This window comes from Polypterus senegalus, chromosome 2 (assembly GCF_016835505.1).
Source record: "Polypterus senegalus isolate Bchr_013 chromosome 2, ASM1683550v1, whole genome shotgun sequence".
Classification (NCBI taxonomy): domain Eukaryota; kingdom Metazoa; phylum Chordata; class Cladistia; order Polypteriformes; family Polypteridae; genus Polypterus; species Polypterus senegalus.
In genome coordinates, this window is record NC_053155.1 from 132,976,431 (window position 1) to 132,989,604 (window position 13,174).

The 13,174-nt window shown below is 35.7% G+C and overlaps 1 protein-coding gene across 1 annotated transcript in view; it reads right to left on the bottom strand.

The window, feature by feature from the left end:
- The window catches only part of setdb2 (SET domain bifurcated histone lysine methyltransferase 2), a 54,382-nt gene that overhangs the window by 29,058 nt on the left and 12,150 nt on the right, over window positions 1-13,174 (bottom strand). Inside the window, exons 4-6 of the mRNA XM_039746270.1 lie at window positions 12,822-12,888; window positions 8,929-9,054; window positions 8,781-8,843 (exon numbers count right to left, since the gene is read on the bottom strand). Of these exons, the coding sequence (XP_039602204.1) occupies window positions 8,781-8,843; window positions 8,929-9,054; window positions 12,822-12,888 (256 nt within the window). The remainder of the gene's footprint in view (window positions 1-8,780; window positions 8,844-8,928; window positions 9,055-12,821; window positions 12,889-13,174) is intronic.

The window sequence follows — 13,174 nt, forward strand, 5'->3', positions numbered from 1 at the left end:
GGAGAAAAATAGCTTCTAGTTATGACCATTATGCGTAGAATTTCGAAATGAAACCTGCCCAACTTTTGTAAGGAAGCTGTAAGGAATGAGCCTGCCAAAGTTCAACCTTCTACCTATACGGGAAGTTGGAGAATTAGTGATGAGTCAGTGAGTGAGTCAGTGAGTCAGTCAGTGAGGCCTTTGCCTTTTATTAGTATAGATATATATTGGCGTGGCCGCCCCTGCAGTCCTTGCTTTTCTTTCTCCAAGTAACCGATCGCCACACAATCAGCTCTGTAATAGACGTTAAGCCATCTGTAAGCTTCTTCAAAACGTTTAAGGAACATTGAACTATTTTTGTAGTATGTGTTTAATTATTCTATCCTTCACGCCAGTCCCAGTGAAGAATATAGACTATTTAAATGAAGTTAAAGTTTTACCTGTATAATATAAACATATTTTGCTGCATTTCATTTAAAAAATGATATCATCATCATATGTAAATATGCGCTTCATAAAGTGGCTCAGGTTGTGCAATATTATAACTGTACTGCAAGTTTACAGTGAGGTAATTGTACTTATACGTACAAACAGTTCTACAAGGAGCAATTGATTGAGTGTGTTTATAGTTCTTGGGATGAAACTGTTTCTGAACCGCGAGGTCCAAACAGGAAAGGCTTTGAAACGTTGTGAGAGTAACAACGCTAAAGCAGTTATGGTATTTGGAATACTATGGCTATTCCCTGAAACATTATATTGTTACAAGTTAATCATAATCAAATGCATTACATTAATAAACAATATGCGGTTAGTTTCAGTGTATTTATAAAGTCATGTCAGGAAAATAAGGAGTAACCATACAGGAACAGTAGCATTGCTTTGACGCTGGGTGCCGGCAGTCTGCAAAACCGAGTGGAGTACTTGCGTACGACAAGGTATGAGGTACCACGGAAAAGTGCGTGGCTTTACGCCAAGTGTAGGTTTTATACATCGCGATTTGAACGTGGAAAAGTTCTTACTCAACATTTCTGTGTGTACGCACCGTTTATACATGAGGCCCCTGGTATTTCATGGAATTCATTATGCCAGTGATCTTAAAAAGAGACCCTGGATCACTGGCAGCAAAACCACCCCAAAATAGTCTCACAGTTGACTTTAAAACAATGAATCCTAGGGTGGGGGTGATTTGCTCTTGTAGAAGGAAAATTTTTTATTAGCATAAGAGAATAGCAAATTAGCATATAAAGTCATAAAAAGTAATTAAAAGCTTCTAATACATTAGATTAAGCATAAATTAGAATGTTAAGCAAATAGTTAACTAAAAATCAGTTTTATTGCATTATTTTATAGGCTTACATTAAATTTTCCAAAGTAAAGAAAAGAATAGCTAATTGATGCAGTGAATCCAGTTTTGGACAGGATAAGAGTTTGAGGACACCTGTGATTCAAGGCTAGGAAGAGATAACATGGAAAAGAGGCTTCTAAAATCAGCTGGATTGATGAATCAGCAGAAAGGCAACAAAAAGCCTTTGCTGAAAGCAAGGTCACACTGTAATGCATGAAGAGAAAATCTTAGCAAATGCAGGCATTAGCAAAAATATTATAAGAATATATTAGCAATTAACTTTAGTGTAGAAATTAAGATAAATCAAGCATGGCAAGCAATGATCAAATGAAAGCACATACTATACTTCTTTTTAATTAGAGCTTAAGCTTCAGGTCACTATAGTAAAAAGTTTGGAAAGCCTAAGAGAGGAAAACCCATATATGGATTAGAAGCCTTGTCCAATTAGAAAAAATGGGAACAGAATAGAAAGATAACACATTCCACAAGGAGATCAGTCTAAGGAGATAATAAGGGTTCCCATGGAAACTCAAGATTTGGTCGGACGGGAGTAAAAGGGAGTCAGCGGAGGTAAGCAAACAAGCTCATTAGAGCAAGATTAGAAAAGATAGGAAATTACATCAGAAAAGCCCAAAGATGGAAAGAGGAAGTCTTCCACCCAGTCTTAGACCAATCAGAATAAGCCAAACAGACACCATGAGGAACAATGGACAGTTGAACCAGGTGCAGAATGAGCTAATTGAATGAGCCAAAATGATAAGAAATTGTTATAAAAGCTTCAATGGCTGTAATGATCGTCGCTCAGCTCAATTTGGCCATATTGGGTTGAGTCCTTGTTATTTTTTGTGTTGATTTATTGCAATAAAGCCTTAAAACTCTGTCTGTCTATCTGGAGTCCTAATAGCCTTTATTTTTAGGTAAAAAGCTTTCTGATGATGAATTTTTCGCCACGACACTCTCAATCCTACTTTCTGTAAAAATTGACTGATTTGTATGGAATGATTGCAATAAAATTAATAAAATTTCAAAATAAATCAATAAAACAATTAATCCCCAAGATTCAACTACACTTTGCAGTTGTGTAACTGTGATCTTTGGGCTGCTCTTTTCCTCTCTTAGCATCCTCCTCACTGTGTGTGGGGGCAATATGCAGATGTGTCTCCTTCAGGGCACATTTTCAACAGATCTATGCTTTTCAAACTTCTATATTATGGCCCTGATTGTGCATACTGATAATTTCAATTGAATACCTGTTTTTGTAGCCATTCCCCAATTTATGCAGCTCAATAACTCATTTGACTTGAGAGCTCTTTGGTTTTACCCAAGTTAATGGATGACAAAAGGATTTTACCTGTGTGTTACCTCATATTTATACCCCAGTGAAACAGGAAATAGTCACAGACAACAGTTATAGACACCAAAAGTTCCTAGACACTAAAAGCAACATCAAGAAACATTTTTTCCCCAAAGATGCAAATTTATTTGGTGTTATTTATAGTACTCTCCAAGGGTGTCAATAATTTTGCCACATATATTTTTGACAAGATAAACTATTCTGAAGATATAACAACACTTTTGCAGGAATTGTTTTTATGAAATAGTTTCACCAAACATCTAAGGGATTTTAGAATCATTGTATGTATTATGTATATTAATATTTTTGTTCACTTTTTTGAGGGGGTGCAAATATTTCTGGAGTTGACTATATAATTTATACATACACACACACCCAATCAATCCTCAATGTTTGTGTGTTTAACTTTTGCGTCTTCAAGCAGTCACACAATTTTATTAGTAACCTCATTGTTACTTTTCATGTTGGTAGCCGTGCAGATTTGTGGGCTTCAAGGTTATGCAAAGTAGAGAAAAAAAATGAGAGGTGTAATGCATGCCAGTTTGGGGAGACGCTAGTATTCTACTAGGCATTTCACCAAGCTCCCCATGCATTTGTTGCATATTTTCATTGTTTTATGTCGCAATTATGCCCAAAAGCATAGAGCAAGTCCTTCAGGCTCTAAGCCCAAGTGTGCAAAGTGAGCGACGTGGCATAGGGAGAAAATAAAGATGTTAGATCAACTTTGTGTGAAAATAAAGATGTTAGATCAACTTTGTGCTGGAATGTTGTCAGCCACTGTTGGCCATAACCAGCTGGCCAAAGACATCAAGGCTGCTGATCCCATCATTGATTGTAGCCTCAAAGTTAAATGTCAGCTTGCATCTGGTATGCTGCCATACTCTAACACTCCTAAGGGTTTCAAGTGGCACTCTAAAAAGTCATTGCTGACAGATTATTTTAAGACAGTAGGTTCTTGACAATTTTAAATGCCAGCTGCAAAGGACAGAGTGTCAGAAGTGACTTTGAGACCTTCACAGTTTCGGCATCTTCCATCAGTATCCACTAAAGTATTTTTTGTACTGAGATGTTAACACAAAAGGTCACAGAATTTTAGTATATGACTAGCAAGAAAAATGTTTTGTATGTTATCAGTTTTAATTTGGGTATTACATTTTATGGTTTATGAAATATTTCATTATTGTGTTATGAAAATAGCATGTTATCAGAAATAATGTGTTAAAAAGAATTCTGTGTAGAAAAGTGTATTTTGAACAATCTCTGGTGAATGATTACAGTTTTTGGTGGTTGTAGGAACCAAAATATTAGTGAACTTTAACCGCTGCACTATTGAAAGTATCCTGACTGGATGCATCACAGAGTGGTTTGGTAACCTGATTTGCCAGTATTGCAAACTCCTCCAAAGGACTGTTTGTACAGTTTCAAAAATCATTGGGGCTGACATTCAATAGCTTCACGCCATCTGCTCTACCAGATGTTTGAGGAGAGACGAATCCATCATCTCTGATGATAGCCATCCGGCCCATCCCGTTTTCACTTCTGCAGGCTGGAGAAGCACTATTGTACCCTCACCAATCGCTCCGCCAACTTCAGCTTCTCCTCCCACACCACTCTCCCCAAGGCAATAAGGTAACTGAACTCACCCACAGCCACCTGCTGGTTTATGTGTAATTGTATTGTAAGTTGCCTTTATAAAAAAAAAAATATTTATTTATTTATCTTATGCTACTCTTATTTATTCATACATCCCCACAACTGTGGGATAAGAATTTCACAATGCTTTTGCAGTGTATGAGACAATAAAGATCTCTGATCTCTTTTCCCACAGTTTCAGTGTACTGACATTTGTGTCTTTGACTTTTGTATCGTTTTCTATCAAAGTTACCCCCATGAAAATTGAGGATTGATTGTATAGGTGAGTCTGGGACACTAAATCACTATCAAAACTTTTTTGATATGTCATGGGCTAATAAACAAAACAACAATGACAGAAGCAATCCATGTGATAACCCTAATTATACATTTTTTTCCAAACTAAGTAGTAACTGGATTACTATACTTATGGAGCTAATATTAGGCTATACTTACAAAATACAGTAGTGCTCAATTTGGGATAACTGTACAAGAAATATGTTTTTAATTGTGCTCAACCTAAAAATGAGCTAATCTACAGGTACCAAGAGACAGTAAAATTTAAGCAAAATATCTCATGCCATATATTGTATGCATGCTTAAAAATTTTAATATGCATAGCAAGTTGCTTTGGGGGAGGAGTCTCTGCATGTTTTACAGAAGTGTTTCTGCATCATATAAAAAACATCCACCCACTAGGTCACTGAGATTGCTGGTTCTGCTTCAGTGTATTGAGGTTGCCAAGCACAATGTTCAACTGATGCATACCCATGAACAGGAGCACAAAATAAGTGAAAGAGTTACCTTTACAATCAAAGAGTCTAAAGACAGAGGCACCCAACAAAGGGCCATTAAGGCAACTACCGAGGCAGCAGAGATAGTCATGGGATGTCTGTGGATCAAAAGGTATAAACCATGGGGCATTTGTGTTACTTGAACACAAGAAGGAGTCTGATATGCCCTTGCTGGGTCACCAGGGAGAAAGTATCTTACGCCACACCTAGTGGCTTCACGTTGCAACCTTGTTGAGCTCTCAAAGTGCATAACAATTTATCAGTTAAGAGTTCTTCTGTGAGCCAATTGCGATTTAATTCTATATGAATTCAAACACACAGAAGTCAGTAAGCATCAAGGCCTGCTGGAGTTGCATCTATTAGCATCCCTTTCATTAGAAATTCCACATACTCTCCAGAGAGTTAGAAATTAATCTAGAACATTAAAACAATTATGTCAACAACACACCATAGTACCTTCACAAGCCTGTCCATCCTACATTGTCTAAAACAGCAGCAAGTTGAGATTTGAAGGCTCCTAAAGTCCTACACTCCACCACATTACTTGGTTATTTATTCCATGTGTCTATGTCACCTGGCACAAAGAAAACTAGCTTGCTTGTTGATAAGGTTGGGAGCATGAGCACACAACAAACCACCTGGATTGGGACCCAAGTGTAACGGGTGAGGTAATCCCTCAGTGTTTGATATGGCTTGTACTTTTCATTGTAACAGCAATCATTTAATTACATGAGGCTGCTGCTTTATGTATTTCCCTGACCCTCAGAATGTAGAGGATAGGTGCTATAATGCTGTGCTGCCAGATGCTTTTAAATCCAGGTCTCAGTGCATCAGGTGGGAGGCTACTCTACCAGCCAGTGAAGTTTTGCAGCATCGTGACTGCATATTTATAAGGTTGACAAGTCTGCTCCATATATGGATGTTTCAGGGTGGCGTCTGAGGCATATTCACGTATACAATGTGACTGTGATTTATAAAGGGTAAGTTAGGTAAAAATGTGTGCATGCCAGGTTTTACAAATCAGATTTTTTTTGGTATATCTATTTTGCTGTTTTTTTTAGTGTGCACCTGTTTTCATGCTTGAATCCATGCAAAGTTTGATAAATGAGGCCCATGGTGATTTATTAGATTTCAGCCATTTAATCTAAGCAGTACATCTCCCTTTACAATTCCCAAATCACTAAGTACCTCTTTAGTAGTCCCTGTTACTTTGTTACTTATTCATACCTATAAACTTCAGTAGAATGCAAGTTCAGACCATTTGCTTTTTCACAGTCCGTGTATTCTAGCTTGCTTTTACTCTGCACTTCCTCCTTAATTGTACTTTTATTACTAGAATATGTGTTAAAAGAATCTCTTTGGGACATATTTCACCCTTTCAACAATATTTCTCAACAACTATCTTTTAGCATCCTAAAATTTACTCTTTGCCCAATTTTTCCTAACTAAGCTTTCACGCATCTGCACAAATTTTGCATCACTGTAGTTAAATTTAACCATTTTGTGTGTGCACTCTTGCCTTCTGGGTGACCAGTGTCCTGTTCTGGTGTTGTTCCTGCCTTCTGCCCAATGAATGTTGGGATAGGCTCCAGTTGCTCTGTGAGTTTGCCCTGGATAAGCAGGTTAGTAAAATGGATACACACTCTTTCAAAACACTGTAAAATGTACTATATTATGGTCACCAGATCTTAGTGTTTCAATCATATCTATCCCCTCAATCCCATCCTGATTATTACAGAAACTAAATCTAGAAAGCCTTCCCCCCACATTGGTACTTTAACATACTGTGGTAAAACCAGTCACTTGTTACCTCATAAATCTCCTGTTTTTGTGCTCTGCTGTTTATAAGCATGACCCAGTTATTTTTTTTGGTAATTAAAGACCCCATAACTATCATATACCAATCGAAACTTGCCCTTTTAATAGTATTCTTGAAATTATTAAAATTTAATTATTATATTATTGAAATGAAACTATTGTCTGGAGTAGGGGGTCCATAACACACTCTTAATAGAAGGCCTTAATCCCTAGTGCTATCTGGTAGTAACCAAACAACTAACTGAACAAGGCTTGCATTCAAATTCTGCTTTACATAAATGGCAGAACCCCTACCTTTTTGGAAATAAGGAAATAAATAATGTGTACACTTGCATTTCAGCAAGCAAAAAACAAAAAAGGGTCACCATTTAAAATGCACATAAATATCTGATTTCTTACCTTAATCCATTATAAAAATACACATCGGCAACACCGGGCACTTTTGCTAATATAGTGTTATTAATGAAAATTAATTATCATGTGAAATGTAAAATTGCTAAAGAATTTATACACATTTTATGCTCTGTATAATGTGGTACAAATTTATGGGTAATTAGTTTTGTAAATTGGTGAGTGACTGTCATTCTGTATTGACATCTAATTTAAAAACTAACTTTAAGTATAAATAGGTGCAATTCATAATACAGTGTAGGGGCTGGTTAATAATACAGGCAGTTCCCGGGTTGAGGCATCCGACATGCAAACAACCAAATAATAAGTCCTGCCTTACAGGTGAATGTTCCCCTTTTCTGTGTGAGTGAAGCGGATCATGTCTTGGACAGCAGTTTTGAGGGAGTAGATTATGTGGTCTGATTGGTTAAAATACCTGCCTTATAAGTAAAGCTAGTTAAAATTTGAGTTCAGTTGATTCAGAGCAGTATTTTTGTTGCTTTTTGTTTGTTTTTATGACAAATAATCACAAGGTACTGGATAAAAATGTAATCAATTACAACAGAACATTTTATAAAAATTATAATATGTTAAGCTTATTTAGTTTTAGCCTTCATTGAAATCATCTGAAAGCTTATTTTCTGCTCTTTCATTTCTAGCATGAACTATCACACAGTTTAGAACGACATTGTGACTCATTAAGTCTGATCACAATTACATTTTTCCATTACAACACCCTTGAACAATGCCAGCAAACTGTAAATCCAATACAAGGGTAGGCAATGCATCAAAAAAAAAAAAAAGGAAAACAACTACCAAGACCCTAGAAACTCCAGAACCAAACTTTTTTAACAAAAGAGTTAGCTGAAGCCTTTTGTCTCACTGAAACAGACATGGCAAAATTAGAGGAGCAAGATCTTAATACAAAGAGGTTCACCCACATTTACCATATAGTTACTAAGAGCTTCAGCTACGAGGTCATTTATGACAAGAAAGAAAAGCTCTGCGCAAACCCTTGATGCCTACTTCTAGAAACCCCCTCTCTCCAGCAGCAGAATCAAACCCCGACTCTGCAGCACCAGGCCTATTCTCTCTAACAACAACTCCATCATTTTCTGCATCATCTAATTAATAAAGTTGTAATGTTAACTCAAAAATGAGTGTTCATGTTTAATCATTATCATTTTTTTTTCTATCTAAACTGTTTTAAGAACGGTTTCTTTAATGTTTTTTTACAGTGTAGTACTATATGAACATAGTTTCTTTTATTATTACTTATTATTATTGCTATAGCATTATATACAGCATGTCCTGGGTATGACATTAAACTTTACCAGGTTTTACTCTCGAATGTAAAAATAAAACATTCCTGCAATTTCAGAGCACATATGTAGATCTCCAATTTTATGTTACAATTTTCTATGGAAATCTTTGGTCCGAAGCCCAAAAACACTGTGTTAATGCTTACCCTCATTAAGATGACTAGCTGTAATTCCAGCTTCAACCATAATATTCATAGCTTGTAGATATTCTGAAAAAAAAAATTGAAACAGTTTATAATTCTGTATAGAAGCCAAACGCAAAAACAAACAAAAGGTATAGGGTAGGTTACTTACCATTATCTGTAGCTGAATCACCTTTTATTTTTTTCTCCAGCTCTTGCAAGATGTGGTCAACCTTACCAAAGGCTAACTCAACTTTATTATCTTTTTTAAGAATTTTCCAAAAATGTTTTGCTTCATCTAAAACAATTTTTAAAAAGATAAAATATTAAGTTTATACTTCTTTCTAATCTACAAAATCAGCTTGGTTTATACACAAAAACAAACCACTGAGAACAAATTTAAAATAAACTCTTATGCTAAAAATGTTATACCTAGAAGCAGTAATTCAACCTACATTAAACAACTTGGTTTACATATTTACTACACTAACAAATAACACTAGACAGCCATGCATAGAGCTTGCCATATAATTGTGACAGCTAAACGAGATTGGACTATGGTGGGCATGGGATACAGGTACTATTTCTATAGTCTTGACAACATTTCTGTTGATATACAGAAAAAAATGCTGAATTAATTAGAGACTGATTTATTGTTCTTTGCAAGACCATTTGGTTTGGGCAGCAAACTGCATTATGTTGCTTTTTTGGATATTATATCACACTGGTTTTTAAAGCTAACCTGCAAGCTAGTCAAGAACAATTTGGGAGATCCAGAAGAACAATACTATGGGAGGAATAGTGGATTATGCAACATACAATACATCATTTACATCAATGAGCTATGAAGTACAATAGATTCTGTTGGGTAATGCCTTAGAAGATAGATCAATGGCTCTGGGGGGGTTTTTTCGGGGGTGGGATTTTGAAAATTCATGGCATTCATAACTACAACTGGGACAATTTGGTTGGCTGCACAGACTGCAGCTGGCCTGATACTACAGTAGAGTTGTCTAGACTACTGCACAATGGCATCTGATTGCCTTAAGTAATGAGTCCCAATTCTCCTTTAATGATTATGACCAACAAATTCACAGATGAAAATGACATAGATAACTGTGCATTCCAAACAACCTGCTCTAGCAGCACATTGCCAGAAGGTAGGTGTTAATGGTGAAGGGGGTCTTGCTCAAAATATATAAAGACCAGCTGTGTTACCGCATCTTCACCCAGGAAATATTCTAAGAAAATGGGCCTTGATTATATTGCCACCAGTTATTTAGATGAATCAAAAGTACAATGCAACAAACCAAGTACTTTTCTGTGTACAATATATATATATATATATATATATATATATATATATATATATATATATATATATATATATATATATATATATATATATATATATATATACTTTAAGCAGGGGCTAATAATAATAATATCAGTTCACTGGTGCTGCTTTCTCTTGAACATGCTACATTCAGTTTCACATGAATAAAACATTCCTGCCTGTCGTACTGACTGATTTTGACTTTTGTTGATGGATATTTCAAATCACAGTTATGCAGGAAACTATTCTTTTGTAATGAAATGGCTATAGGTAATCAGTAGAAATAATCGGAGTATATATTCTTATTATTAGATGTGTACAAATTTCATTTGTTCATATTGTTCACATAAGCATTTATTTTAGTGTCTTTCATCAGTTGTATGTTCAAGCCACTTTTTTGACATACCCATTGTCAGACAAGATTCTAGCAGTGAATTGTTTTACTCTAACGTATTATAAACAGTAATGACGTTTACAAGATGCACATTTAGGAAGCAAAGCAAAGAACTGAATGTTTTTAATGTTTGTTTGTTTTCCCTCCTGGTTTAAGTGGATGAAAATAATTGGCATAAATATGTTTTGGAGGTATCTTAGTTAATTTGCATAAACTGCCAAGCCACATCTCTCTGTGTCATCACTCTCAGTGTTCAGCCAAAAAAAAAGACGTGGTGCCTTAGAGTAGTCCACTTGCTACAGCATTATTATTGACAAATATAGAAAAATTAAAAATAGGTTGGCTAATTTCCTTTTCTCTATCATGTCACTAATTTTCAATCAAATCAGTCAAAGGTTTTTTGAGTTATTCTGACGTTACCGCCTAAATATTCATATATGGAAATATCCTTTCTTTTGGATATCTACCGGCCTAGTTGTACAATCCAAATTTCAGAGACAGGAAATTGTAATTTTGTTGATGAGTGACTGAGTGTGTATACAATGGAACCTCGGGTGACAAACGTCTCGGACCACATACAAATCGGGTTATGACCAAACAGTTCACCAAACTTTTGCATCTGTTCACGACCACACACTCGGGTGACTAACAATCCAGTTTCCCTTCCGGTTTGTACGCGCTGATGATTTCCGCACGTGTTCAGTCTCTCCCTGTGCAGCGAGAGAGATATACAGAGCGAGAGTGAGAGAGAGACAGAGAGAGAGAGAGAGAGAGAGAGAGAGAGCGTGAGAAGGCAGTTAAAGAATGCACTGGGCTTGTTTTTAAAGAGACTGAAAGGTTAGTTTTCTCTGTCCAAGGTTTTCTCAGTGTTTTTCAATGTTTTTATATTTAGTTTACTATCACACTGTGTATTCTATGGAATAATTAACTATTTTTGTGCTTAAAAATCTTAAAAAAATAAATATTTACATACAGCTCGTATGGTCCAGAACGGATTAATTGTATTTACATACAATCCTATGGGGGAAATTACTTTGGGTCACGACCAAATCGGGTTGCGACCAGAGTTTTGGAACAAATTACGGTTGTGACCCGAGGTTCCACTGTATATGGTTGGCAACTGTGGATACCATAATATTAAAAAAAGACAGAGCAGCTCTACAAACAGTACGTAAATGAACAGTCAAGGATATCAAGAGACTGAAGACCATGTCCTTAGACAGCCAAAATTCATCATAACCAGTAAAGGCTTTACAGAGACATAATATAATTCTTTAAATTTATCAAGGCAACAGTGAAGCTGATCCAGTAAAATTCGTAAACAGTAAAGCATCATGCTCAAGGTGATTGGTAGAAATTAAGTTGAGATGCATTCAAGATCAAAACAGGGAAGTACATCTTCACACAAAATGTTTTGTAAATATTTAACAATTTACATAGTCTTGCAGTTGTATTAGAAACACTGGTAAGTTTTAATATCACTTGTAAAATGTTCTGGAAGCTTGGCTGTTACCTAGCCAAATAAAGCTGTTTTACCGAATAGATTCCTCTTGTTTCTAAAATATTTTATGCTGTTACAGCTTGATGGTTCAAATGCCCAAATAAACTGACCACACCAGTGCACAAGAAGGAGATTCTGAGACCTGGCATATGTCCATTAGGAAAGGCCCATCTATTGTGATTTTTCCAACCAGACAATGCCCAACTACACATGGCTGCCATCTCACAGGAATGCCTAAGTGATGTCACTTTCCATTAACGACTGTACACTTCACAGACAGAATGGTGCCCTGTAGCTGATAAGTAAGATACTCCAGGATGCCATGCAGTTTATTCTCCACACTTTGCTGAATAATGCTAACCCTGATAAGGGTATACGCCAATACTGTCAACCCCAACAAATACAGTAGCTACTTCATAGACTAATACATTTTTACAGTACTTTGCAATGAATTAACATTCTTCCTTCATTCAAGAATTTTTGTTACAGCGTAACACTGACTATAAATTAGATTAAAAACACTCTGGGGTACAAAAACTCCAGACCTCCAAGATGATAAATTTTCAATGCTGCCTGATGTTACAATTAACTGCCTTCTGAGTTATATCTTCTTCTTCTTCCCCATCAATATGCTGATGCTTGGACTCGGCAATATAAATAGCCAAGTTAATATAATTGACTGCGTAGTTGTTTAAGTAAGTCTGTTTCTTTTTCATAATATTGTAAAATTTTCAATGTATGTTGTTTTACACATTGACCTTCCAATGCATGTTTGGAAATTGTTTCTGTTACCATGGATATCCATATATGTAATGAATATAATGTAAAACTTACCAATCTGAATTTGAATCTCTTCACGCAATTCTTCTTCCTTAGTGGTTGCAATCAAAGAAACCCTCCTCTGACAAAAATACCACAAAAGTTGTTTTTTTTTTATTTTGCTTATGAAAAAATGTAATAAGAGAAGAAAAATCTAATGACTGCAGCTGGTAGTTTTCTTAGTGTTTTAATTTCACATTCATGTAGGCCATTTTTAGTTACAGATACTTTCTAAGACCAAATGTATATCCATAAAACTCTACAAATGTAAAGGCTAATGATTATTTGAAATGAGGAGCATAACAAAAATAAAAACCATTTAGTCTTTTTATTTGCATTTTGAATTTACAATTACTGAAACAATGAGC